Consider the following 25,504-nt stretch of genomic DNA (forward strand, 5'->3'; position numbering starts at 1 on the left):
CGGGTGTTCCAGACAGTTTCTCTCTCTCTCTCTCTCTCTCTCTCTCTCTCTCTCTCTCTCTCTCTCTCTCTCTTTCTCTCTCTTTCTCTCTCTCTCTGTGTCTGTCTCTGTGTGTGTGTCTGTCTCTGTGTGTGTGTCTCTATGTCTGTCTGTCTGTCTGTCTGTCTCTCTCTCTCTCTCTCTCTCTCTCTCTCTCTCTCCTCTTCTTAGCTACTAATCTCATTGGATGAGGAGAAGCCACAATTAAGCACAATTTCTTCTTAACTTGATTCTATCTATTGAGTGAGTTCCTATTTCCCAACATGTTCACATTTGAGGGTATCATTTTGTAGATCCAGTTCAAAGCATAGGAAGTACTAGGACTTAATTCAGTGAAGGAGATTACAGTTCTTCACTTTTGACCTGTCCACATGTATGTTAGAATGCCAAATACAAGATAGACAAAGTGAGGCTAAGCTGACTTCTTAAAGGTTCTGTCAAGCCTCATCTGGCCCAATGGCCCATGGGGGTAAGATGACATGAAGAGCCTGAGTAGCTTAGCCTGTTGTTTCTTTCTTTGACAGACCATACTCACTCAGTCTCTTCTTCTCCAAGTCACCTCAGCTCCTGGTTTCTTGGATTAGGAGCTACAGAGGCAGGGGAACTCTTGAAGTCATGCACTTAGTGGCATGGCCCTGTACCTTGGGTTGAGAAGCCAGGTCTTTCACCCAGTGCTGCTGTGTGATCACCTGTAGATGAACTCTCTCCCTTGACTCCATCCTAGAATGTTAAATTTCTGTGCCTGAAAGCAGTGGTGCCTCTGCGGCATCCATCCATGTAGAAACATTTGCTACACTTGGCACAGCAGGGTAATTTACTGAAGATTAGTTACCTTGTCTCCATCACCTATTTCATGACAGAAAACCAAGGCTCAGTAGTGAAGTGTCTTACCCTGCACACATAGTGTGTCTCCATTGAAAACCCTGCTCTCTCTCCATTCCACATAGATAATTGCTTGTGTCTCCCTCAGGTATGCTGCAACCTTCATCACCACCATGATGGGATTTGCGGATGTGGCCATGGTTCTCGATGCAGATTGCTGCTGTGGTTTCTCTTATAGTCTCACCCAAATCTGTTTTCCATGTGCCTCTCCTCCCAGAGTACCTTTTGAAAAACCTGAACAGGTGGAGTCCCAGCACAGAAAGTGGAAATGCACGAATCCCGTGTGTGACCCTACATACTTCTTTTCTCTCATTTCATCCAATGGCCAAGATGCACTGAAAAGAAAGTGGTGTTCATGGGGTTTTGTAGGGTTCGGAATTAGCCCCTCTGGTCTGCCTTTTTGTTCTGAACAATCAATAGATGATTATCTGGAAACCTCATCTTGTCCTAGGAATCACTGTATCTCAGAGAGAAGGGTAATTGAGATATCAGTTGCTGGAGATTGGATCATCTTGGATATTTCAAATTGAGTTGAACTAGGTGTGGCTTTCCCCAGACAATCCGCATGGGAGAAGGGATTGAATTGGAGAGTCACCCAGATAACTCTGGGGTGATTGTTATACTCCCAGAGAACCTCTGGGCTCTGACATCAGAGCCAGTGAAAAGGCTTGAGACTAAACAGATAAATGGCACAGGAGTTGTCTCTCACACCATAAGCTGTTCCCCATTTGATGACACTCACCTGGCTGAGGAAACACACGGAGCATGATTTATCCTCCTAGGAGTGATATGATGGGTAATTCTAAGCTATTCTATCTAGATTGGCCAGTACGTGTCCCATTTCAGTGAGGTAGTTGGCTATAATGAATCCTGGATTGATTGGAAAGAGTGCATACCTAGGGAAATCATGGATAGGTCTTGCTTGGTATGTGATGGCCAGAAACACATTGGTAGAAAAAACATTTTCTAGACTCCAGACTTTTAGTTAAATACGCACAATTTTATTGATTGAAGAGATTAGGACAAAAACATTAAATCAAATACAGGACAAAGCACCAGAGGCCATTAGTCCCCACCATGCATGTTTCCAATCTTTCCTCCCACCCAGTACTTGGAAAGATGGGGAGAGGGAAGATAAAAAGTCCTTCTTGCCACAGCACCATCTTCCGAGTGTAAAAACCCTCTTTCTGTATCTTCCATTATCAAAATAGAATCAAGAATCCATGGCAGCTTTGTCTCCTGATTATGAATGGGGAAGCCACCCTCCTGGGGACAGGGGCTCCTGTGGAGTAGGCGTGAAGCATCCAAGAGTCCGCACACACATGCCACATACTAGAGTGAAGCACAGATTCAAGTAACATTTACATACTAGAGTCCACGTGTTACCTACCCAAAAACAGGACCATTTCACAAAACATATGCAGGCAGTAAAACCCAAACGACTGAGGTACTGGGAACACAAATATTTATGCCAAAAGAGTTCTGTATCATACAGCAATAGAAAAGCCAGAATACAAAAGGAAAACATTTTGCCACTTTGAAATCAAATAAGTTTATCTAGAGAAAGCCAAAATGAAAGGTTACTCCAGGGACAGAATTACTCAAACAGGGGAACAAAATTATAAATGTTAACTACAGCATGTAACATGTCATCCCGTCGACCCGTAATTGAAGTACTGGCTTAATACATCACAATGTGACATTTTCCTTAATAAATACAAGAGTTCTTGAAAAATACAAAGGTGTGTATTGGGACAGAGAGCTGTTTGTATTTATATCATCCCTCCTGTTCAAACCAGAGGGCTTTTCCAAGCGCCCAGAGGATCATTCTTAGCAAAGAAAAGGAAATAGCTGCCCTATATTTTATACACATGGGACAAACTGTCTTGTTTTACTAGTTTCCCATAGAGCAAAACCAAAACTTTGAGATCAGCGTCATCAATGAGATCTAACTCCAGGAGCTCCCCTATTGCCGCCTGGAATCCCCTCCCTGTATTCAGAGTCAAAAGCAATGTCTACAGTATGAACCTTCTTCCTTCAAAAGAACAAAAAGCAGAAAGGAGTTGGATTTTTCTCTTTTCCTTTCCCCTTCCCCTGGACTGTGATAGCACATCTGGAAGTTTGACTTCTAATAGTTTCCTGCTACAAAAACCAAGTGATGCAAAACAGAAACGTCTGTCACAGAACAGATCTACCCCTTTCCCTCTCCACTTCAGGGAACAAAGCATTAACATGTCACTTCCTAGGCAGAATAGGAAATCATTTATTTAGAAGAAATGAGTTGAAAGTGTGAATGAGAGACAACAACTGGAACTTTCGTTTTCTTTTAGCTTAGCACCCAGGTTTCAGGTCAGTCTGTGTGCACCGAATTATTATTCTTATAAGTGAATCCCATTAATTATTACATAGGTGGTTGGCCTGTTTAAAAAAAAAAAAATCTTCGATCAATTGTCCCTTCCCTGAATCATAACAAGAAGTTAAATGCTAACAGTGCAATGCCAAGGTATGTGTTTGAGGCAGAAGAGTTTTAATTGTATTGAGATCTGTAAATATTTCTGAACAAAATGAAAAGTGGGGTAGATGAAGTAGCCCAGTTGGCAAGGGGGACTCTCAGGATACCCCAGGGAAGAGAAACTTAGGGGAGGGGCTCCCAACCATCTAAACCCAACCCCCATCCCATATGTCTTGTTCCCATGCTAAGTGTTCGGTCAGCTCCTGCAAGGTATTCCTCCTCTGAACCAAGAAATGTGTACATACGAGTGTCCGTCTTGCTTCCCAGCCAGGCCACCTGTGTCCCAGAACTCCCTTCTGGGACCCTCTCTTGCTCCTGGTACCTGCTAAGTGTCCGTGGGCCTTGAGCTCAATTAAAGAAAGGGTCCAAGTTCTCCTCCATGTTGACATCTGGTACCAGCTGGTCAGATGCCTCTTTAGCACCAAATCCCGAATTTGAGACGCTAAAATCTGTAGAAAACCAAGGATGGTCCAGAATCTCCTGCGAGGTCAGCCGCTCTGAGGGCTCCCGTCGCAAGATGCTTCGGATGAGGCACTTGGCCTTGGGCGACAGAGTTTCTGGAATGTTGAACTGGCCCCTGCGGATCTTACTGAAGAGGGAACTGGGCTCAATGTCATGAAAAGGGTAACGCCCCACCAACATGGTGTACAGCATCACCCCCAGGCTCCACACGTCCGCAGCCTTGCCAGAGTAACTGCCAGTGGTGTTCAAGATCTCTGGGCTGACATATGCTGGGCAGCCATGCTTGTCAGAAAGGGAGTCGTCATCACCTCGGAGAATGTAAGCATCTTCCAAACTCTCCAGCTTGACCCGAGTCCTGTAGGAAAGAGAGAAAGACAGGAGTACCTAAGGATGAGGCAATACACATCCATTCATCTGTGTATCAGGGCTGCCACTGTTCGTCTGTCCGTATGTCCGTCCGTCCATCCATCCATCCATCCATCCATCCATCCATCCATCCATCCATTCATGTAACCAGCTGAATGTGAATCACAGGGTAGAATACTGTGCATCCATCTGCACAAAGCTATCTCAGTGTCTGTACCAGGTCTAACATTCTGTAACATGCAGCAACATGCATTGTCCTTTGCCATTTGCTCAGCTGTGTTCTAGAACAACCTTACCACATGCATGTTTTTGAATGCTCCTATACCTAATGGCCTACAAAACTAAGAAGGCGCTAGCTATGTTAATCTGGAATTGAACTGATTAAAACCAAATCTTCCTTTCTCAAGCTTATTTCTCCTAATAAGAGGTGGCAGGTGGCAGTGACCCACTCAGCAGCCTCACCAGATGTTCCAAGATGCCCAGAGAGGAGGAGCCTATGAGTCCATAGGGAGAGAGGGGATCATGAGCCATAGACTCAAGGGTTCCTCTCAACAGCTCCTTCCACCCTACTTCATCCTTAAAGTTCATGCCTAGTTGGGGACCAAATTGACCCCTCTCCCCCAGCTTCCTTGGCTTGGAGGCAGAGTAGCTGCTTTAGCTCTGAGCTGTAGCTTTGGAAGTAATCTCTATGTGTAAATGGCTGCCTGCTAAAGTGGATAAGTTTAAGTCTTGGAGACAGGGGCTTCAGATTGGGGCAGGATTGTCATTACAAAGCTCTCTAGGGAGTGTTTCGGGTCATACACACCGAGGCCAGTGTCCTTGTCATGCCTGTGTACCTACCCTCCAAGCATGTCTGTGTCCCACTCTTCTCTGTGTCTCAAAGGCAGTGTCTGGTTCAGTTCCTCTGAGGACCACTGTCCATAATGTCCCCTACTTAGAATGTTCCTCCCCTATGGGTGGGTCTCTTGAGTGACATGGCATGGGCTCACCTGTACCCACCCAGAACAGCCCTGTGTCTCCCATCAGCCCTGTCCACGTTGTTCACTTCTATGTCATGGTTTGGTATTCAAAATCCATAAATAACTCGGTGCTCATTTTGGACAACTCCCAGCTTCCTTACCTTCAGGAACTTGGAGAAGTATAGCAGAGTCACTTTGGACACAGACGATGAGACCTACTATGTGTTGCTGCTGTGGATGACACTGCTGGTTACAAGTGGCTTATGTGAGTGACTAAGATAAGCTGGTGTTAACTCTGAGAGTTCCAGGTCTACTGTAAAGGAACAGTGTCCTCGTTCTCCTATCTATCTAGAGTTATGTAGAAGTTAGGACAGGCACATGAACCAGGCATGTGTCGGGGGGTGGGGGGGTTGGGGTGGGGGGCAGGGGAGGTAAACAGGATTTCATGAAATGGATGCCTGGCTCCACTTTGTCAGGAGGCAGCCTCTCAACTATGCACTTTAAGCTAAGTCAAAGCTCCAGATATGTAGTCTAGTACCTGCTTATCTCTTGCACACAACAACTGTACATTCTGACTCTTTTACTCCTGCCCCCAGATTCAAAGCATCCTGACCCCCTCATCCTGGAGACCCGTGTGGCTACATAATGAGGGCTTTAGAATGTAGCCAGGGCCACCACCTTGTCCACTCCTCCAAGCAGAGTTCGTCTCTCTCTCTTCCCCCATCTAAAGACATTAAGCAGATGCTTAATGAATCAGAATAAAATTAGCTAAAACCACTTGGCTGCTGCTGGGGCTGGGCTGGGCCTGGCCAATCTACAGGGAGCTTCATCCTCCTTCCTGTTAGGGAAGTGTTTCTCAACCTGTGGGTTGTGACCCCTTTGGAAAACCTCCATCTCCAAAAATATTTATGTTACGACTCATAACAGTAGCAAAATTCCAGTTAGGAAGTAGCCATGACAATTGTGTGGTTGGGGGTCACCACAACATGAGGGGCCCTATTAAGGGGTCACAGCATTAGGGCGGTTGGGAACCACTGCTTTAGGGGTTAGGACTTCATTAGGCAAAGTCTGAGGATGCAGTGGGGAGCAGCTGGGTTTCCCTGGCTCACCAGGTTTCACGTGTGCTGAAGCCAATGAGCTGTCACAGAAACCAGGACAACCCAGATAACAAAGCACTCACTGAAGTCAGCTTCAAGCTCAAGTTCATTGTTTAAAAATTACTAAGTCCGTGATCCTCCTGCCTCTGCCTCCTTCAGCAAATCCTACCCCTACCGGCATGCACCCCCTACCCTGCCTGGGTCGTGGAGGGTGGATGGGGTGGGAGTGAGGGAAGGGAGAGGGAGAAGGGATTGATATGTGAAACAAGCTTGTTCCTAATTTGAACTAATAAAAAATAAATAAAAATAAGAAAAAAAATTACTAAGTCCCAGTGTCAGATGTCATCTTTATGCCTGACGAAAGTCAGGTGTTTATGTAGCTGTATCTTTACATTATGACATAAATGATGATGTCTGGTATATGATTATTTTGTGTGAACCAGGAGCCCTAGGCCCAGAGGCCAAGTAAGTCCATACACCATGCTAGGCTGATGAGGGCTGGCTGTTTACCATTTCCATAGAGCAGATTCAGCCACTGACAATCAGAACCATGGAGTAAGGGAGGCTCCATCCAGGTGGGCAGAGGCAACTTTTACTTCTTTCAATAACATCAGCATCCAAGGCAGGACAGGAAAGAGGGGAACAGCAGCCCGGAGATAGGATGCAGAAGAAATGTGCCCCGAGGCACTCCCTAACCTTGCTCCTCCCCAAAACATCCTTGCCTTGTTTACATCACTCCTAACAAGCGTCAAGGCAAGTGTTCTGGACTCTATCTTTAAACACTGATCTCCCAGGATGTTCCTGTGTGGTGGGGCAGAGGAAATTGAGACAGGAGGCTCAGGCTGCAGCCCCAGTGCCTGAGGCCTAGTTGTACAACCATAGGAGCTACCCAGGGCCTCCAAGCCTGACCTCTCCTCTCAGAAATGGAGCTGTTGCTGCTGCTTCTCCCAGGACTATGTGTGGGGAAGGGGTGTTTGCAGACAGATAGGCTTCTTGCAGAAGAGCCTTCTTCTGAAGTCTCCTAAACTATCTGGGGAGGGAGGGGGGATGATGAATTTCCCTGGCAAGGGAGTTGATTTCCATAAAAACCAACAAGAGCATCTGTGGACCCGGTAAATCAAACAGCCCACAAATCATTCAGGCATTTAAAAGGCATTCAGGGGCATTTGCCCTGCTTGAATTCCCAAACTAGGCACGAGGGATATGTCCGTGACAAGTAAGACAACAACCATTCTCTCTGATTTGCTGAGGATTAAATGAAGTAATGCAAGACAGGCTATCCCAAAGAGCCCAGTGCGGCAGAACAACTACCAATAACATGGTAGCAACTATACAGATCCTATTATTAAACTAAGACCCTCAACCACAGAGCCCAGTGTCAAAAGCAGAAGAGCAAGTGTGACTGCAAGCCTGGGCAGGTGGGACTAATGGAGATGCCGTGCGCACCTCTTCACTGGGACCTCTGCACTTGTGCATGCCTTGGTTGAGATGCTCTTGCATAGTATATGCCCAGCTCAGTCCTGACCCTTAGAACCTCAGGATGTACACTGTGCAGGTGGCGAAGTAGAGATGGTTTTTGGAGAAGACGGATTTCTGAAAGTGACATGGTGGGCAGGGGGAGGAGACAAGGGCAGAGGGGATTGAAAAACTAACTATACAACCCAAGTAAGGCAGGAGTCTAGGACAGACTGCACTGGACCAGGGAAGCTGGATCGATCTCCCTGGGCCTGCTTCAGTCTGTCTGTATCTGGTACAGGAAGGCAAGCTTCCTTGCTTTTGACCTGATGGATGAACAAGGCTCACAAGAGGGTGATCTGTGTACTCCATAACAGCCAGCCTAGTACCAGGCTTGTATCACCAGGACCAGCAGAGTATGATTCCTCTCCCAGCATCTACAGAGCATCAGGACGTCCCCTCAAAATCCAGGTTCCCCTTACCCACCCTGGCACAGGCCCCAAAGCTCCTACAACTACCAAGTCCAGCAAGCAATGTAATCGCATGCTCTTTCAATTGTTTCTCTCCCATGAAGCATGAACACACAACTGCAGGCTACGAAAAAGGTTCTTCTGGTTTCTATAGCCCTGATGATTCTGCAGCTCTTGGGCTGTACCACTTCCTATAGGACACCCTAACAATCAAAGGGTAACGATTTGAAAAAACAGAAGTAACCCTGAACTACCAGATGCTGGGATTGTATGGCCACCTTTTTATGTCTCATAACTAAAATGCAAGACAGGGATTAGGCTATGCATACTCCTGGACAAATAAGGAAACTGAGGTACAGGGAATTAAATACCCTAAGGCACAGACAAGCTAACTGAAAAAAAGCTAACTCTGAATGGATTCAGGAAGATTGGAATGTCACTGAATGCCCCCCCCCAAATACATGCTGGCACCATGATCAAGGAACAAAGGTGTTGAAAAGATATTCAAAGATATACTGTTGAATATATGGAGACTTATTTATTCAGTACCAGACTTCTTATTGACAGATAAACCCATCACATGTGTTAACTAATTGTCATATTGTTGTCAGAATGTTGATAGAGGGGGATGGACCTCCAGACTAGAAGTCTGTGGTACCAAAAGCCAAGAAGACTTGCCCAAGGCTTCCTGGCAAGTAAGAGCAGAGTTGAGATTAGAACTTGGGTTTTTGTTTTTAATCCTCTGATATAGTGTTCCATCTACAACAGAATAAACAACAACACACAACAAAGCAACAAAAAAAAAAAAAAAAAAAAAAAACCCAGTCCTACTAGCAAGCATGTTTTGCTTTGAAACCTTTAAGCCCCACCCTGAGCTCCTAGCAGGAAGAAGTGAGGACAGGGAGGAACAGGGTGGGGCTCAACCAGTTCAGCAAAGTGGGCCTGACAGGGACAGGAAATATTCAGTGGCAGGAGATCATGCATAGCTGCAGAAGAGGCCAGAGAAGGTTGTCAGCCTCAGGGTCCAGGCAGACCAAGAGTCAAGGGACAAGGTCAGCTGTGGCCAGTCTGCCATGCTCTGCTCCTGAAGTGTGCCCTCAGTGATGGTAATCAGGTCTACTGTGCAAGAAAAAGACCTCCTATAGTAGGTAGCAGGAGGAGCCTGGGAAAGAGCCATCCAGCACTATAGGTAGCATGGCTCAGATTCTGCAGCCCCACCAGACATGGGCAGGCTGCTACACAGAACCAAACAATCCTTCATTTAATCTTGCATCGCATGCATACAGAATTCCCCAGCAATCAACCCCAAGCCAGTTTTGCTCCTGAGCGACTATCAGTGATTCTGTTCATCACCTATCTGAAGTAGCTCAGAAGTGAGCGGGGAAGCACCCTCCATGGTGCAGGAGAGATGTTGACCGTGAGGCTAATGCCAGAGAAGCTAAGGCACAGTATCTTGTAGCACCATACAACCTGGGAATTGGTTGTTTGCACGTATTGGATGAACAAGACATTTGGAGAGACCCTGGCAGCTGAGAAAGGTAAAGGACCTGTCAGGACATCTCTGTGATGAGAAAGCCACCTGAGGAACACATCCACTTTGATGGAGCCTCCAGCTTTGTGGGCACGCCTCTGACTCACCAAGGCTACGGGACCCACAGAGGAAGCCATTCCACCTGGAGTGTCATTCTACTGCTTGGAAGATTCCACAAAAGCCACAGCTTGCAGCCTGCAGAGCTTCATGACTCTTGTCGCCATGGAAACAGACAGGGAAACCCAAGCTAGAACACAAAGCCACACTGATTCTCCATTCACCGCTTGCTTCCTGCACTTAGAAGCAGCTCCTGAAGGATCTGTCCTACCCAGGATCAGTCAATTGATTCACCCCTCAGAAAAGCTTCCCCGGATCCATGCTCTGAGAATCCCCTGTGGTGTAGACGCCCACTGCTAAGGCCAGACAGCTTCTTCCCTAAACCTTGGTGTTGGGGAGGGTGCAGTACCATGGGTGCGTGTGGCCATGCACCCCCTGGGCCAGAAGAAGATGCCCCACCTGGAAGGCATCCCCCAAACAAGGGATCCCCACAGATGGCTTAGCATAGACTGAGTAATCCCAGGGAAGCATAAAGTCAGGCCCTACTCTTGGCTTTAGTGCACATGTGTTGGGGACATAGGGAACACAGCTTGCAATCTCACTGTCCCTGGTTGTCCTCCTCATACACTTCCCACCATTCTGCTCTGATTCCAGTGGTCTAGAAAAACCCAACAGTGGCTCTTCCTGGCCTTCAGGTCAAGGGTAAGATCAGGAGGTATACCCAAGACCCTAGCCACCTGTCAGTCTCTTTACTGTTTCTCAGATGAGCCCCTGCCCCCAGCAGCAACTTCCTCTTATAGGTTTGCTCTTTTTTCTCCATTCCTGCTGCTACTGGAGTAGTGAACTGCCTATGCCACCGTCTTCCCATTATGGGCTTTCTTATACTGCTGCCTGCCACCAACATCTAGCACTGCAAGTGGGCACAGTAAAGGACTTAATACATATTTGCAAGTTCATAGAATTTCAGGATCTGAGCCCCTCTTCCTCCAATCCCAACATCCGTTTCTGGGACCCTTAAAGAATTCACAGAAACTTCAAACAGATGAGACTCTTCCATCATCTAGAGAAACCCCCAATTTTGAAAAGCCCATTTGTGAAGAGTTTCTATCAAGTGCCTTCTAACTCCTATTCAACACAGATAGGGAATTTTCTGACAACAGGTATGCTTCTTGGGTGTGAGGGCCTATTATACATCTATTTCACCAACTGTCACTCACCACATGCCTCTATCTTACAGTGCTGTGAAAGAGATGGAGCACACCCTCAGAACAACAGGACTGCCTGTGATTTGGGTTAACTGGTAGTACCATCCCTAAATGTCAAAACTCCTCAGAAACCTGAGCTTCTGGTAGACATTGGTTGCTGGGTCCATACCTGTCTAACTGCACCACCTTGCAACAACCTTGCTGGAAAAAAAATGGGTCTCAACTTCCTTATCTATAAGCTTACAAAGTCTCTGATAAATGGGTTTAAGTTTGCTAATTCAAACATAGCAGTATGAGGTGGTTCAGTGGTTAAAGACACTTGCTGTCAAGCCTGATAAACTGAGTTCAGTCTCCCAAATTCACAAGGTATTAAGAAACAACTGACTCCTACAAATTGTCCTCTGATTTCCATGCACGTACTGAAGCATCCATGTGCCAGAACACACATACACATGTGTGCACATGCATGTGCAGGCACACACACACACACACACACACACACTTAATAACTACAAATAAACATGGTAACTAATTAGAAGCCAGTTAATTTAAGCACAATAGTGCTTAAATTAGGATAGAATCAGTATGACCCATATAGGTCTTGTAAAAACAAGACACTGGTCTCATTTGGCCTGTCAGTCTCCAGCATCTAGAAATATCTGGTTTATAGCAAGCATTCTTTGAATGAATAAATGACTCTCCAAGTTATGAAGTTCAGGTCCATTGGACAATAACTGGAAGCAGTGGTGACAATGGTATCTTCAAGATCTGGCAACGCAACAGGCTGCTTGCTAGGGGCTTTACATATGTCTGTTATGCAGTCTCAGTGATGCATGCCTGCAGCCTCAACACTAAGGAGACAGAGACACAAGGATCATTGCAGGTTTGAGGCAAGCCAAGACTACACAGCAAGACACTATCTCAAAACAGAGAAAAGGTGGGGTTCGGGGTGCAGGAGAGATGGTTGGAACATTAAGAGCACATACTGTTTCTGCAGAGGACTCAAGTTCAGCTTCCAGCACATATCTGGGTGGCTTACAACCATCTGTAACTTTAGGGGATCCAGCACTCTCTACTGGTCTCTGTGAGTACCGAAACACATGTGGCAAACACTCACACACACACACACACACACACACACACACACACACACACACATATAAAAACAAACCTTAAGAAAATGAGAGAGGAAGCTGAGATCATAGGACTAAGTGGAAGAATAAAGTCTTTCTCACCACTGTGACAACTTCCTACTTTGCTAGGGCCTCAGACTTTCCCATCAGTTGACTGAGCCTAACCAGTAAGGGGCCGTAAATCCTGCCAACACATATCTAGGAGTTAGTCCACTTCTACAAGAAGAGCCTTAGGAAGAATGGTCAATTCTCACCGTGATGAGCAAAGCACTTTCTAAATGAAATTACAGTCTGCTGAGAACAAGATCTTAAATGAGGTTTCCTTAGGCATAAATCAGTAAACCGAGAAGGCAGCAATGGGTTAATTTCTCACTCCATGTGCAACTTTGAAAATAGCTTTCTTTGAAAAGGTGTCTCCATGGGGATCCATAAGTTTTCTGGGCTCCCCTTCTAGGCAACGACCTACATTCAGATGATTTCTATTTATCCCTGACTCTCTCGTCTTGTCATCAGAATCCAATCTGAGCCATTCCTACCCAAAAAAGGAGACTGTCACTTATTCAAGAAAGAGCACGTTCTGGGAGGCATGAATGAAAGGCCACTTCTGTCCCCAAAGGCTCACCAGTCCAGCCCAAGCACGGACAGGCAACAGGGCAGCTTAGTAAGGGGTATTTAGGTCAGGTCATGAGACTAGAGTAGGAAGGGCCGAGGAGATAGTTCAGTCCATAAAGTGTTGCTGAGCAAGCTTGAATCTGAGTTCTAAATTCATGTAAAAGAATGGGGGTGTGTGGGGGGTAGGGGTAGGGTGTACTTATATTCCAGTACTGGGAAGGTGAGGACAGACGCCCTGGGCTGCCAAGTCAACCTAGCCTACTTGGTGAACCTCTAGTCCCAGTGAGAGAGCTTCTCTCAAAAAACAAGGTGGACAGCTACTGGCTTCTGGCTCCTAAAAAACAGCATCCAAAGTTGACCTTTGGCCTCCATGGACACATGTACATATGTGCATATACATTCACTCACTCCCATGCACAAGAATAAAACAGGAGATGAGCTGCCACATAGGCAAAGGGATAAATGGAAAGGGATATCTAGCCATCCTAGGGAGCTTGTTAGGGATACAATGGGAAGAGAACTTTGCCCAAGGGTTGATAGGGCACAGGGACATATAATTGGTCTACCTGAATATAAGCATTTCCTGGAAGCTCTATCTCATCAAAACTAGTGTGTGTGTGTGTGTGTGTGTGTGTGTGTGTGTGTGTGTGTGTGTGTGAGAGAGAGAGAGAGAGAGAGAGAGAGAGAGAGAGAGAGAAGAGAGAGAGAGAGAGAAAAGAGAGAGAGAGAGAGAGAAGGGGGAGGGAGAGAGAACTTCCCAAAAATAGAGTACCTACAACTTGCAAAATTATATATAGCTATTAGTGAAAGAAAAACTGAGCCTGGCCTCTGGAGCTCCACTGCTGCATGCCCTGGATCTTTTATTAGGTATAGAAACCTCAGTGGAGGTGGGAGCAGCTTAAAATCTAAAGAGCCATCACAGACAGCAATACCTCGGAAAAATGGCCTCAACCTCTGCTGGTGGGGAGGGAGGAAGGCTTTCCCCAACAAGTAGGTGCAAGCTGCTCTTCTCAAACACAAACCCCACCGGCATTCCCAGCCTTCCCCATCCCAATGGCCACTGAGTGCCTTCTTCAGGAGGTCTCAGTGCTCAGCCTGCAGAGGCAGGGACTATGCAGACTGGCTTCCACGGAGCAGATGAAAATGAAAGCAACCACCTTAAGAGATAAAGATCTCTGGACCAGAGCAGTAGCATGTAAGAAAGCAAGTTTCTGAGTTCACATGGGACATTTCTGTGCTAGAAGATGTAAACACTGATCTGAGGTTAGGAGGTGGAGTCTGAGGGTGGTGAGAAGCCTTGTCCCAAAAGAAGAAGCCAGCTGGACAAAACAGAAGGAAGGTCACTGTCAGAACAGTGTCCCTCCACTTTCCTTAACAGCCTAAAGATGCAAAGATATAAAGGGGCAGGGGAAAGCAGATGGATGAAGCCAAGGTAAACGTTAATCCCGTTCCTTCCATGAGGAAGGTCTTCCTAGCTCTATTTTATAGTCAAGGCAGTCTGGGCATACAGGTTTGGTGTTCTGTCAAGGCTAGATATCTCAGTAAGTGCATGAGCCAGGGCTGGAACTCTGACAGCCATTCTGGCTCATTTCTCCAAAGCTCAGGTGTTTCTTTGAGGTCCATCTGAAACACATGGAGTCTCCAGCAATATGTGAACCAAGAAAGTAACTCATTAACTTGATGTGTTAACAGGAAAAGGAGGGCCAAGAGGTACCGGGGATCCCCTGTGGCAATGTGGGTAAATTTTCTCCCTTCTATCAGACTGGGGGAGGCCATGAAGGATTTTTGCAAGACTGAGGGGTGCCCTAGGCAAGTTCAATGAAGGCTGAGGATCCATTTCTTCAAAATGAGGCTCTGTGATGGTGGGCCTTTGGAGTGAACACTAAAGAGGGGCTCTGTACTGCAAAAACACACCCCTTCCCCTATTCTGGGTAGGATCAACCTTTCACAGGAAGGAACTATTATCCATAGACAAGACTGCCAAAGAGAATGATCTCATCCTTCCCTTCACCATACAAGAACTCACCAAGTCTTCTAGACTGTTCATGCACAGTGACATTTACTTTTTTTCAATGACTCTAAGTACAGTTGTCACATACAGAGTGCCTGTTCTGCACTGGGATCAAAGCGTCATCTTCCTGAATGCTAACCACCTTCCAGGGAAGCTATGATTATGTCAGTCTTCTTGAGGAGGCTGCAGCTTATAAACACTGGGAGACATTCAAGACCAGGACCTGAATCTAGAACTCAAATCAAAGCCAAAGGGAATCAGATGAAGCTGGGCTGTCGATGAGCCAACATAGCAGTAGCAGATGTTCCAGCCTTGAGTCTTCACATGACCTTGAGTGTCACTGAAATGGCACTGTATTTGTAAAGCACTGACACTTCCACTAAAGAATCCTCATAGATGGCTATGGGTTCAGTCAAAGGTAGTCTTCAGTCTCAGGCCTACAAAGAAGTCAACTCTAGTTCTTACATGAGTGGGGCTCAGTCAACTCTGATGATGCTTTACCTTCTACTGCTCTTGGGGTCAGAAATGAGAAGGTGTGGTGCCCCTGCCTACACACTCGGATGGCTGAAGCAAGAGGATACTGAATTGCAAAATAGCATGGCTATATTGCACAACTGTCTCAAAGGGGGACTGAATGAGAGAGAGGCAAGATTGCTGTTTGAATAAGTAAATGAGGAGCTGCTAATGTAGTCCTTCCTGGTTCTTTCAGGGCTGTTTCCATATGGCCATGGAAAAAAGGGCTAGAAACAAGACAAAGGCTGCCTCTGGGTCATGCTCTAGTGTTCCCTAACATGGGGACAGCTACACTTCTTTGACTCACTTCACAAACCTTTATGATCTTGGGATGTGCCACCCTGACATTCACTGATGCCTGACTAGATCTCTAAAGGAACGTTTAATCATGCAGAGCCTTTGGGAGATGGCTAGGGCATTTGAGGGCTTCTGTGCTCTGGCAAATGAATGGAGTTCTTGACAGCTGAGTTGGCTTCCTGGACAATCTCATTCACCTTCTTTCTGATCTTTCTTGATGTTAACTCTGAGACATCAAAGACATTGGCTACAAAATGCACATGGGCTGGGATGTAGCTCAGTGGTGGAATGCTTGTCAAAATGTACAAAGAGGGTTTGCTCTGTAGCAACACACACACACACACACACACACACACACACACACACACACACACACACCATCTCCTCTCCATCTTTACAAAGAATTAAGTACGCTGACTTACAACCGTATAGCAAGAGGTCAATAGGTAAACTGACAATAAAGAGAATATCTTTGGCCAAACCATATTCATCTTCCAAATGAGAACATTCAAAGAAGCAGAAATATGTGTGTTAAAACTGAAGGAGAATGAAAAGCCACCATGATAAAGCCTTGACAGCATTAAGGAGGAGGAACATGAGGTTGAGAGAAGGCACCCCAAAGCCATAAAGATTATTAAAGACAAAAGCATAAGGACCAATCACCTCTGTTGGAGTATCTGAGCTGAAGAAGGGAAAAGGTAAGAGTTTCCCACATTCCAATCTTAGGGGAACCTGCCTCTTCACTTCATTAAAAGAAAGAAAAGAAAAGAAGCCATTTCAATAAAAATCCAGGACATTAGCTGCCAGAGTTGCTAGTGCCCACCCACCCCCATGTGTAAAAATATGCAATAAAGAACCAACCTTCATAGTCACAAGAAGCCCAGAAGCTTTCTACATGTTGTAGGCACAGCTGGATTATAAACATCCATGAAATTATTCAGTTTGGGTTAAGTAACAACAGGCCCTTTTCCTTTTCTAAGCCCCAAGTGCTTGCCAGACATGAAGTCCCAAGTAGTTCAAACCATAGAGGAGAAAATAAACTAGAGAGAGAGAGGGAGAGAGAAAGAAAGACAGGCAGAGAGAGACACACACACAGAGAGAGAGAGAGAGAGAGAGAGAGAGAGAGAGAGAGAGAGAGAGAGAGAGAGAGAGCACAAATCACTATATTTGGCTCCTGGAGAAAGGGACAATGGATTTCTGTAAACAATGGTGTGAAAATATCACAGGCCACTGAGCTGGATGTCAAAGAAAATAGAAAGCAGAAAGGTCTGCTCCCAAAGTCTGTGTGATTTACAGAGAGTACCAAAGAAATGTCAGCAGGGAGAGGGATGAAGAAAGTGGACCGGACTGCCATCACATGGTGTAGCAGAGAGCACTGAGATTCCCTGCCCTTTTCTCCAGTCCACAATAGCCAAGCTCAAAACTTGAGACACCATGGATTCAGGTGTGTGTAAACAATTCCTGGGGCACAAAGAACAAGCGAGCAACGATGGCTCTAAATTCATTGCCTGCTTCCCTCTAAGAAAGTACATTCTTAAAAGGAAGTTTTACAAGCGAAAAGAAAGCTGGACTCTGGCCTTGTTGGCTAAGTGGAATCTGATGTGTTGATCCATGAAGCTCAGATGCTCATGTCTTAAAAAGATGCTTTTTGACATAGTCAGGCCACCTTGGTGCACAAGCTCACACCATCAGTCCTTCCCATACTGCCTATTATAGGCTCTTCTCACCTTGACACCTTCCTTGGTTCTTCAAGATCTAGTTAGAACTGACAATCCCTACCCCATATCACACAGGACTGGGGACTCACCGCTAGCTATTTTAAAGGTCTGGTGTCTTACCTACTTCTGACATTCACTACCAAGCCTGTGGGTCACACCTACTACATGCATAGAATGCAGCAACTGAAGGAGTAAAAGGACTGTAAACAATGCCCTCTAGGTAGTGAGGGTTCTGATGGCATGGGGCCCTCATAAGCCTGTCTTTGTTGACTTTAAAATTACCACGTTGGCTTGCAGTCTCCCTCAGAAGTCATCACACATTCATCAGGTCACAGATGACCACCCCCAGCCCCTGGCTTTTGAACACTGCATGACAGGAGCAATGGCTCCTTCTTTGCTGAGGGCATTGGGACACCACAATATTCTCTCTTTGTTCTCTTTGCCCTAACCCTCACTTGGACAACAGGCAACAGAACAAGCTCCCTGCAGATGGAGGTGGAGACAGTCTATCAAAGCAAGTGCATGCATGCACACGCGTGCGTGCACACACACACACACACACACACACACACACACACACACACACACACACACACCTGCATGGGCTGAGCCACACTCACCTCTCCTCATCCTTGAAGATAAATTTCCGAAGCTTGAGGTCACGCAGCACCAGCCCTCCATCGTGGCAGTGGGCCACGGCTGAGGCAATCTGGTAAAACAGTCGGGCTGCCTCCTCCTCCCTTAGCTTCTTGCAAGTGCGGACAAAGGAATGCATGTCTCCATAGCTCCGCTCAAAGAACACATAGGCTTTGGTCTCCCCCAGGAGGATTTCTGTGATTTGGTTGATGTTGCTGTGGGCAGACAGGCAGAAGCAGGGGGCCAGGGACTCCTGGTAGCAGCTGATCTCAAACACCTAGGACAGAATTGACAAGACCTCAGTAAGTGGTGCCTTCTATGACCCAAACCACAGAATGCTGAAGTCCACCCCTGTTCCCCACAGGCTTGTGCTTTGGCATGGCATAAAGGGGATGGAAATTAGACCCTAAGCACACCAGTTCTGCCTGCTACCAGCTGAAGAGGACAGAACAAGTCTCTTGACTGCTCTGAACCTCCAAATCTTTGGCACAAAATGGGTAAACAAAACTTGATTCAATATTGAAGGGATCCTAGGAAAATGAAGGAAATAAATGCTAAGTTTTATTATTCAGTCTCTCTCTCTCTTTCTCTCTCTCTCTCTCTCTCTCTCTCTCTCTCTCTCTCTCTCTCTGTGTGTGTGTGTATGTGTGTGTGTGTGTGTGTATGTAGAGGCCAGAGGTCTATCTCAGGTATGGCATGGGTCCTCAGGAAACTACAGACAGGGTCTCTTACTGGTCTTAGACCTAGAGAGTCTTGGAATCCTCCTGAACCTGTCTTTTATTAGAGCATGCAAACAACACACTTAGCTTTTTAAATGTGAGTAGCAGGAATCGAAAACACATCTTCATGCTTGTACTCCTAACAATGTCTGAGCCAGTACTTAAGCCAAAGTGTTATTATTCTTCCCTACCTTTAGCATATTTATAGGGGAAATGACTATAATACAGAAAAAAAAATCAAGTGACCCTAAACAAAGAGAAACATCTATTTGCTTCTTAAAAATGCATCAAAAATGTACACAAACGAACAATTAATTCATTATATATCTAGACTTTCCTCAATAGTTCTTTCTCCCTGTGTGATGAATTCATTTCACAGATGTGCAAATTGAGGCAAAGGAAACAGCTTAAATCTTGCCCCCAGTGGCAGTACTAGGAATAGCACACGGACCATCTCCATAGGCAATCAGGCGGGCTTCCCTCTTCCCTCCACAGATATCTAACTCAATGAATCAATTATGCAATACTTCTCTATGAATCAGAGTCAGCCTGTGAAATGCCACCTCACTGTTGCTTAAAAAGAAAAATGCACCATCAATACCTTCTGAACAGACCTGAGAGAAACGAACACAGCAGAGAAATTTCGAGGATGGAGAGGGGAGCTTTCTGTTCATAGCAAAGCCTACATTCAGTCAGCTATACCAGCACCTAGGATTGGAATGGGGGTGTTCCTTGTTCTGGGGGGGAGGGATGTGGGCAAGGAGAGGCTACTTGGAAGTGGTATGGGGTAGGTGAGGGGGTGTTTCATTCAAAAGCAGGCCTGGCAGAAACTCTAGCTTGTCTTCTGTAGCAACAGTGAGCTCCTGCCAGTTGGTCCCAGGTGAGACCCCATCATCAGTATTTGGAGTGTGGTGGGAGCGATGCATGAGAAATCCTCTGTCTAGGTGATGGTTATCACTCTGGCTGGGCCACCGTTCATCCAAATAGGATGGATAAAGCACACAAAGAAACCTCCTTCTTTGTAAAATAAACAACCAGACCTAGACACCACAACCTTTCGTGGGTCCTGACCCACCCAGGAAGATCTGTCTTACTCCTCTTTGCTGACAAGGCTCAGTTCAAATGCGTGTGCTGTCTTAGAATTCCTGTGAGGGATTCCTGGGCCTTCTGTAGCCCATGTAGGAACACAGGCTGTAATGTAAAAATCCAGGAGTTAAGTAACTGAGCATAAAAAAAAAAAAAAAAAAAAAAAAAAAAAAAAACCTGTGAGTCAAACGGGGACAATAAGCACCTCAAGGAGGCTGGTGCTAACTGGGGCTGAGGAAGCCAAGTCAACAGTAAGGCTGTGAATGAGCCATAATGAGGTATCTCAGGAAAGTGGCACAGCTGTTGCCACTACACCCTCGAATTTAAGAATGAATGCTTCAACCTCCCGGGAGACCACAAATCACACCCAGATATTGTCAAAGGATGACCTCAGAGCAGTGACCTCAGAGGCCCGCTTAATTAGGAATCTGAAATGCCTGAGTCAACCTTAGCACACAAACTGCAGGCCAGAACCAGGGAAGCCTTGGCAATTTCATGGAGGAACACACACACACACACACACACACACACACACACACACACACACACACCACAGTGGCTAATGTCAACAGGCTGCATTATGTAACAAGTGAACCGGCATGATTTGCTCTGAAGGGCCAGGCTGTGGATTCTGTCGTCAGGGCCTACAGTTCTGATTATTTATAATACACTTCCTGTTTCCAGTTGCCTTTATATAAAAATAAATAAATAAAAATAAAACAAAATAAGGTTTTGCTCAGCACAGTTAGCCTGCTGTTCCACTGCTCAGCTGAAAAGCTGAATGGACAGAGAATTAAATGAAAGTACCAAACAAATTCCTGGTACCTCTCCAGTGTGGCCATACCCTGTGTAGGAGGGCGCAAAGCTGCAAAATGGTGGACAGAAAAGGAAAAACTGAAAGAACTGTTTACGTTTTCCTAAACGGGAAGGAGCCAAACTTTTATTAGTGACTATAACAGGCATTTATAGGCTTGGGCTGGTATTTAAACCATCACCCTCAAGTGCAGAAATCAAGCCAGGAGCCTGGATGCCAGCTCCTTTTAAATGTTTAATTGGGAGCCTTGGTTATATAATGTGACAGTTCAGATAAGGCTCTAGGATCAGGCCACATTCATCATGTTTGGGAAAAAAAAAAAAAACACAAGTGCCCATTCTGCCAAGATAGTAATTATGTCATTCTGCACAGTAGCTACAAGAATTTTTTTTGTGTGTGAAAACAGCTAAACAACCCTTAAAGATCCACCCCTCCTTTGGCTAACTAAAGTAGACACGTGGAGACAATAATCAGGCTGGGGAATTTTGCTTATGTCCCTGGAAGCTGTCCCCTGCATCCCCATCCCACAAAAGAATGTCTTACAGCATCTTCCCCAGTAAACACGGCCTTTCTGCTTCTGCTTTTGCACTTTTTTTTTGCAAGAACACAGCTAAGAAACAGGAACCCCAAGCAAAGACATCAAAAGGAGGTAGATTCAATGTCTTAGCAAGCTAAAAAGCTCCACGGTGTGTGTATTGGAGCAGCTCATAGCATCATCCTCATAAAACTCTCCTGGAGAGTTGGGCACACAGCTATGCTTGTGGAAGTCACCCACATCACCTCGGGTAAGAAGGCAGAAGGACAGAAGCTGCTGAGTTGTAAAGGGATGACCTCTGTCAAGCAGAACAATGATACTGCACTTAAATCCACTTGCAGCCACACTGTAATTGGTGAGGGGCTGATTCAATCTTTGCAATAACTAAACCAGCCGATTAAGGACAGTTTGGGGCCAGAGAGCAAGTCTGCAGATGACACTATTAGGTCAGACTATAGTGAAATATGTCTTGAAGGATCTGAAATGAGAAGGAACAGAGGCCAGAGACAAGCCTGGTTTGAAACAAAGAAATAATAGCAAGATGCTCCCGCAGAATTTGGCATCAGACTCTCTTTACTTGAAATCATCTCTAGCCTTTGGGAGAAAAAAAAAATAGTAAAATGCTGTACTGAAGTTGAGCAAAAGGAGGGGGAACTCTTACTGCCGATGATGGTGCATATTTCACAGGAGAATGACAGCTCCGTGGAATTCATTCATTTCGAAGGATGACTGTCCTATTGTGCGGTGTGCAGGGCTCCCATCAGGCTGAGTTGCCTACTGAATTCAGTGCTTTAGCTGGACATAGTTGCTTTCGATTACAGTAACTTGGAGAAGATGCAAAATCCCCCAATGCTTAGTACAGGCAAAGAGCAATGTTTAAAGAGTCTTTGGTTCCTCTAAGTTCAGAAATAATCTCAAACTGCCTGGAGATCTTCACCCACCCGCTTTTTGCAAGGAAGCACTCCAATTCGGCACGAAATAGGGCGATTTCACAAAGCAGTCAGTGATTAATGGGGAAAAGTGTAATACAGTATTTGTAGCACAGATGTGCACAGTACCCATTTCAAAGGCAACACGAAACCCCACTTCCCCCTCAAGAAATAAATAAATAAAACAACGGAAAAAGACCTACATTTTAGTGGTAATATATTCTTGATCTACATCCTATTCTAGGTAGCACTGCTCCCCATAGCAGTGGGAAATAGACTGTAGACAAATATTTTGTTACTATTCCCCCTCAATCCCCTTGTCTGGTATTTGGTGAGCGCACACAAAGACACACAGACACACAAAGACACAAAACGGTCACTGTTCGGGGTCAAAGACAAAAAGGAAATTGAAGTGCCCTTCTTCGGGTTGGCACAGGGGGTTCCACAGGGCAGTCTCTAAGCAAGCAAAGGTGCTGTGGGAAGAGTGGGGGCGGGGGCAGCAACAGGGGTGTGCAGACAAGGAATCTGAAGATGCGAAGAAACCCAGACAAAAAGACAGACCCAAAGGATTCGTTGTTCGCCCAAAAGTACGCAAGGGGTTGATTTCCAACACAACCCTCCTTCCCAGGCTCCAGGCAGAAGATAAGGCTTTAAAACTCCTTTTCCCCACTAGTGCCTTGGGCTCAGCCAGAGGGGACAGTTTTTTTGTGCCTCCATTAAAGGACACCTTTGGAACAAAGGTTTAGCACCTGCGGGCTGCTAAGAACAATGGGTACAAAAGGAACCGAGTGAGCGACTTCTGAAACCCAACCGGGGATTCCCTAGTACTTGCAGGGAGGGGATGGGGCTCGACCAACAGAGAAATCCCCGGGCAAGGGTACCCTACCCGTTGCACCGGGGCTCCACCAGCCTCTTAGGGCACTCGTGTCCGTGCCCTGGCTCAGACTCGCAGCCCTCCCTCCCCGTCTCTCCCCAAAACGCCCCCGCTACAGCCCGTCCCATTGTCTGAACCGGTCTAAAAACTTCACAACTAGTCGAACGTGGACAGACACACAAATAAACCCATTTACAAGGCCACCCGTAATGATCATGCGAACCTCCCGCCCCTGGACTCCAGGGCTCCATGACCTTCCTCCCCGTCCCGGCCCCTGCCAAAGGACCCGGGGTGATTTTCTTTTTCTTTTTCTTTTTCTTTTTTTAAGCAAAAGCAATGCAGGGCTGGTTACCTTGCACACCAGCTCCTCTCCGCTGTGCAGATGCACAGCGCGGAAAACGTGGTCTCCCTCCAGAGGCTCCAACAGTAAGTATTTCCCGATGCAAGAAACGCAATGCGACAAGTTCGGAGTCTCGGGCGGGCTCGGAGAGCCAAGGTTCGGGCTGAAACTCTGGCTGGGTTCAGCGGACCTTATAGACGACAGCTCTTCGAAATCCTGGGTTTTGTTCCGCGATCTCCCATATCTTGCTATTGTGATAGGGGTAGACCTGTGAATGTTCATGAGTGTGGGGATCGCACACGACAAAACAAACAAACCGAAAAGCCCGCTGGAGAGATGGATGAGCCGCGGCTGCAGGCGCCTCGGTGCCACCGACTTAAAAGGATCAAAAGGGGAGGGGACCCGACTGGGGCTCCGGGGAGGACGAGTTAGAAGCTAGCCCCCCGATGGGAGCCGCAGGGCAGGTCCCCGGCTGCGAGCCCCGCTGCCGGAGAGTGCTCGCTCTGCGGACAACTCGGGTCCTTTTGTTACCCCGAAGCCACCAGCGCGGTGCAGAACCGCGCTCTGGAGTCCGTGGGTCTCTGGTCACAGCGTGGATCTGGACGAGTGAGTATGCCTCTGGCGTGCAGAGCTGCAGCGCCGGGGTCCCTAGCGATCCCCAGCTGAGGATCAGCAGACCGGGCGGAGGAGCCCTGCGTGGAGTTTGTGCAGTCTTCAGGGAGCGCGCGGCGCCGGCTCGCCCTCCACGCGTTAGAAACCAAACAAAAAGAAAAAGGAAATAAGCACCAGTCTACCGGCTCACGCCGCGCGGCAGCCAGAATCCGCGCTGCACCCCCCTTTTTTGGTGGAAAGGGTGGGGGGCGTGGAAGGGGGGTGCTAGAGAGGGCAGTTACCTAAGTCTTAACTGTAGATGGCGTCTGAGGCTTTTCCAAAAAATCGAAGAGCTCTCAAAAAAAAAAAAAAAAAAAAAAAAAGTGGGGAAAAAAGCAAAATAGCAAAGGAGCATTTAACTTGGAGCGGTCAGCGGTGCCAACAAAGATTGCAAAAGCAGAGCCCGGAGTGAGGGAGTGGAGCAGGCACAGGTACAGCGACAAAGCCCAAGGCTTAGCGCGCTCGGTCAGCACTGGCTCCAGCTGTCTGTCGCGGCTTGCTCGAGTCCCAGATCCTCCTCCAAATGAAGCGAGAAGTGCGGGCGGTGACCTGGGCGGACCAGCGGTCTCTGTATCCCCGGCAGGGGCTTCCGGGGGTCCTGCAGGAGCTGGCAGCAGATGCTCCGCGGACGCTGCCAACCTGCGGCGTTCCTTTCCCACTGCACAACTGGGTCTTGAGCCTTAGAAGAATTTGCAAACCACTCTTGTCTTCCGATTTTGCGACCAAATTGCACGGCGGGGTTTGTTATGGAGGAAAAAAATTTAAATCGGAGGCTTTTCTTCCTTTATTACTGGTAATTTTTTCTTGCCACCCAGAAGTAGGAGAGGACCGTGTATTTAAAAATTAAAGGGGATGGCCACGGCGCCCTAGGCCAATCCCGGCGCTCAGCACGCCCGCATCCCCGGGCGAGGCGGTATTAATAGTTACTTACGTGGCCGGGGATCTCGGAGCGAGCCCGGCTGTGTGTGCGCGTATGTGTGCGCGCGCGCCCAGCTCGCTCGCGCTCGGTCTCCCCATTCAATGTCACCGACACATTTCCTCTGAGCCCCCGCCCTCGTTGCCGGCCCCCCCCCCGCCCCGGCCCCTGTCATTGAGCCGGCGCCCATCAATCACCGCCGCTACAGCGCGCGGCTCCCGCCGGCGGGGCAGCCGCCACCCCCAGCAGGCGCGCCAGCCTCGCCCCTGGAAGGCTCGGCCAGGCGGGAGGTAAACAGAGCTTTATATCCTTCCGCGGTCCAGGGCTCTGGGCACGCCTGGCCTGCTGCGCGCGCTGCTAAGCTAGGGATGTTGGGCTGTGTATCTATCCGTGTCGCCACGCCACCACCGCAGGCTCAGGTTAACTTTGGGACTTAGAGCCTCTTCGCTGTGGTTTTCTGCAGAAAGCCACGCGTCCTCGGAGCATCGGGCCCCCTCTGCTCTGATGCTGACCCGAGTTTCTGGGTTTCTGAAGAATGATTCTTGCAGCAGCCCTGCTGCCCACAGTCTCTAGAATTAGTTTCATTCTTTCTCTCCAGCGCTTCTCATTTCACAGAAGTCCATTGTGGGCTTTTAGTTGGTGTTGCCACCACCTCCACCCCTCCTCCACTCCTCAGTTATAATAT

The 25,504-nt window shown here is 47.1% G+C and overlaps 1 protein-coding gene across 1 annotated transcript; it reads right to left on the reverse strand.

Annotated features, from left to right (window-relative positions):
- Positions 1-1,917: 1,917 nt before the first annotated feature.
- Trib2 (tribbles pseudokinase 2) lies at positions 1,918-24,923 on the reverse strand. Its single transcript, XM_027424654.2, has 3 exons — positions 23,265-24,923; positions 17,940-18,232; positions 1,918-4,250 (listed from the first exon to the last, which is right to left on the reverse strand). Exons 1-3 carry the CDS (start codon positions 23,532-23,534, stop codon positions 3,782-3,784), a joined length of 1,032 nt encoding a protein of 343 aa, XP_027280455.1. The 5' UTR covers positions 23,535-24,923; the 3' UTR covers positions 1,918-3,781.
- Positions 24,924-25,504: the final 581 nt, after the last annotated feature.

Source organism: Cricetulus griseus, chromosome 7, assembly GCF_003668045.3.
Source record: "Cricetulus griseus strain 17A/GY chromosome 7, alternate assembly CriGri-PICRH-1.0, whole genome shotgun sequence".
NCBI classification, from domain to species: domain Eukaryota; kingdom Metazoa; phylum Chordata; class Mammalia; order Rodentia; family Cricetidae; genus Cricetulus; species Cricetulus griseus.

Coding starts and splice junctions, on each gene's coding strand:
- Trib2 (XM_027424654.2), bottom strand. CDS start 23,534: ATGAACATTCACAGGTCTACCCCTATCACAATAGCAAGATATGGGAGA. Junction 18,233..23,264: donor GAGAGGAGCTGGTGTGCAAG/GTAACCAGCCCT, acceptor ATTCTGTCCTAG/GTGTTTGAGATCAGCTGCTA. Junction 4,251..17,939: donor ATCTTCAAGGATGAGGAGAG/GTGAGTGTGGCT, acceptor TCTTTCCTACAG/GACTCGGGTCAAGCTGGAGA.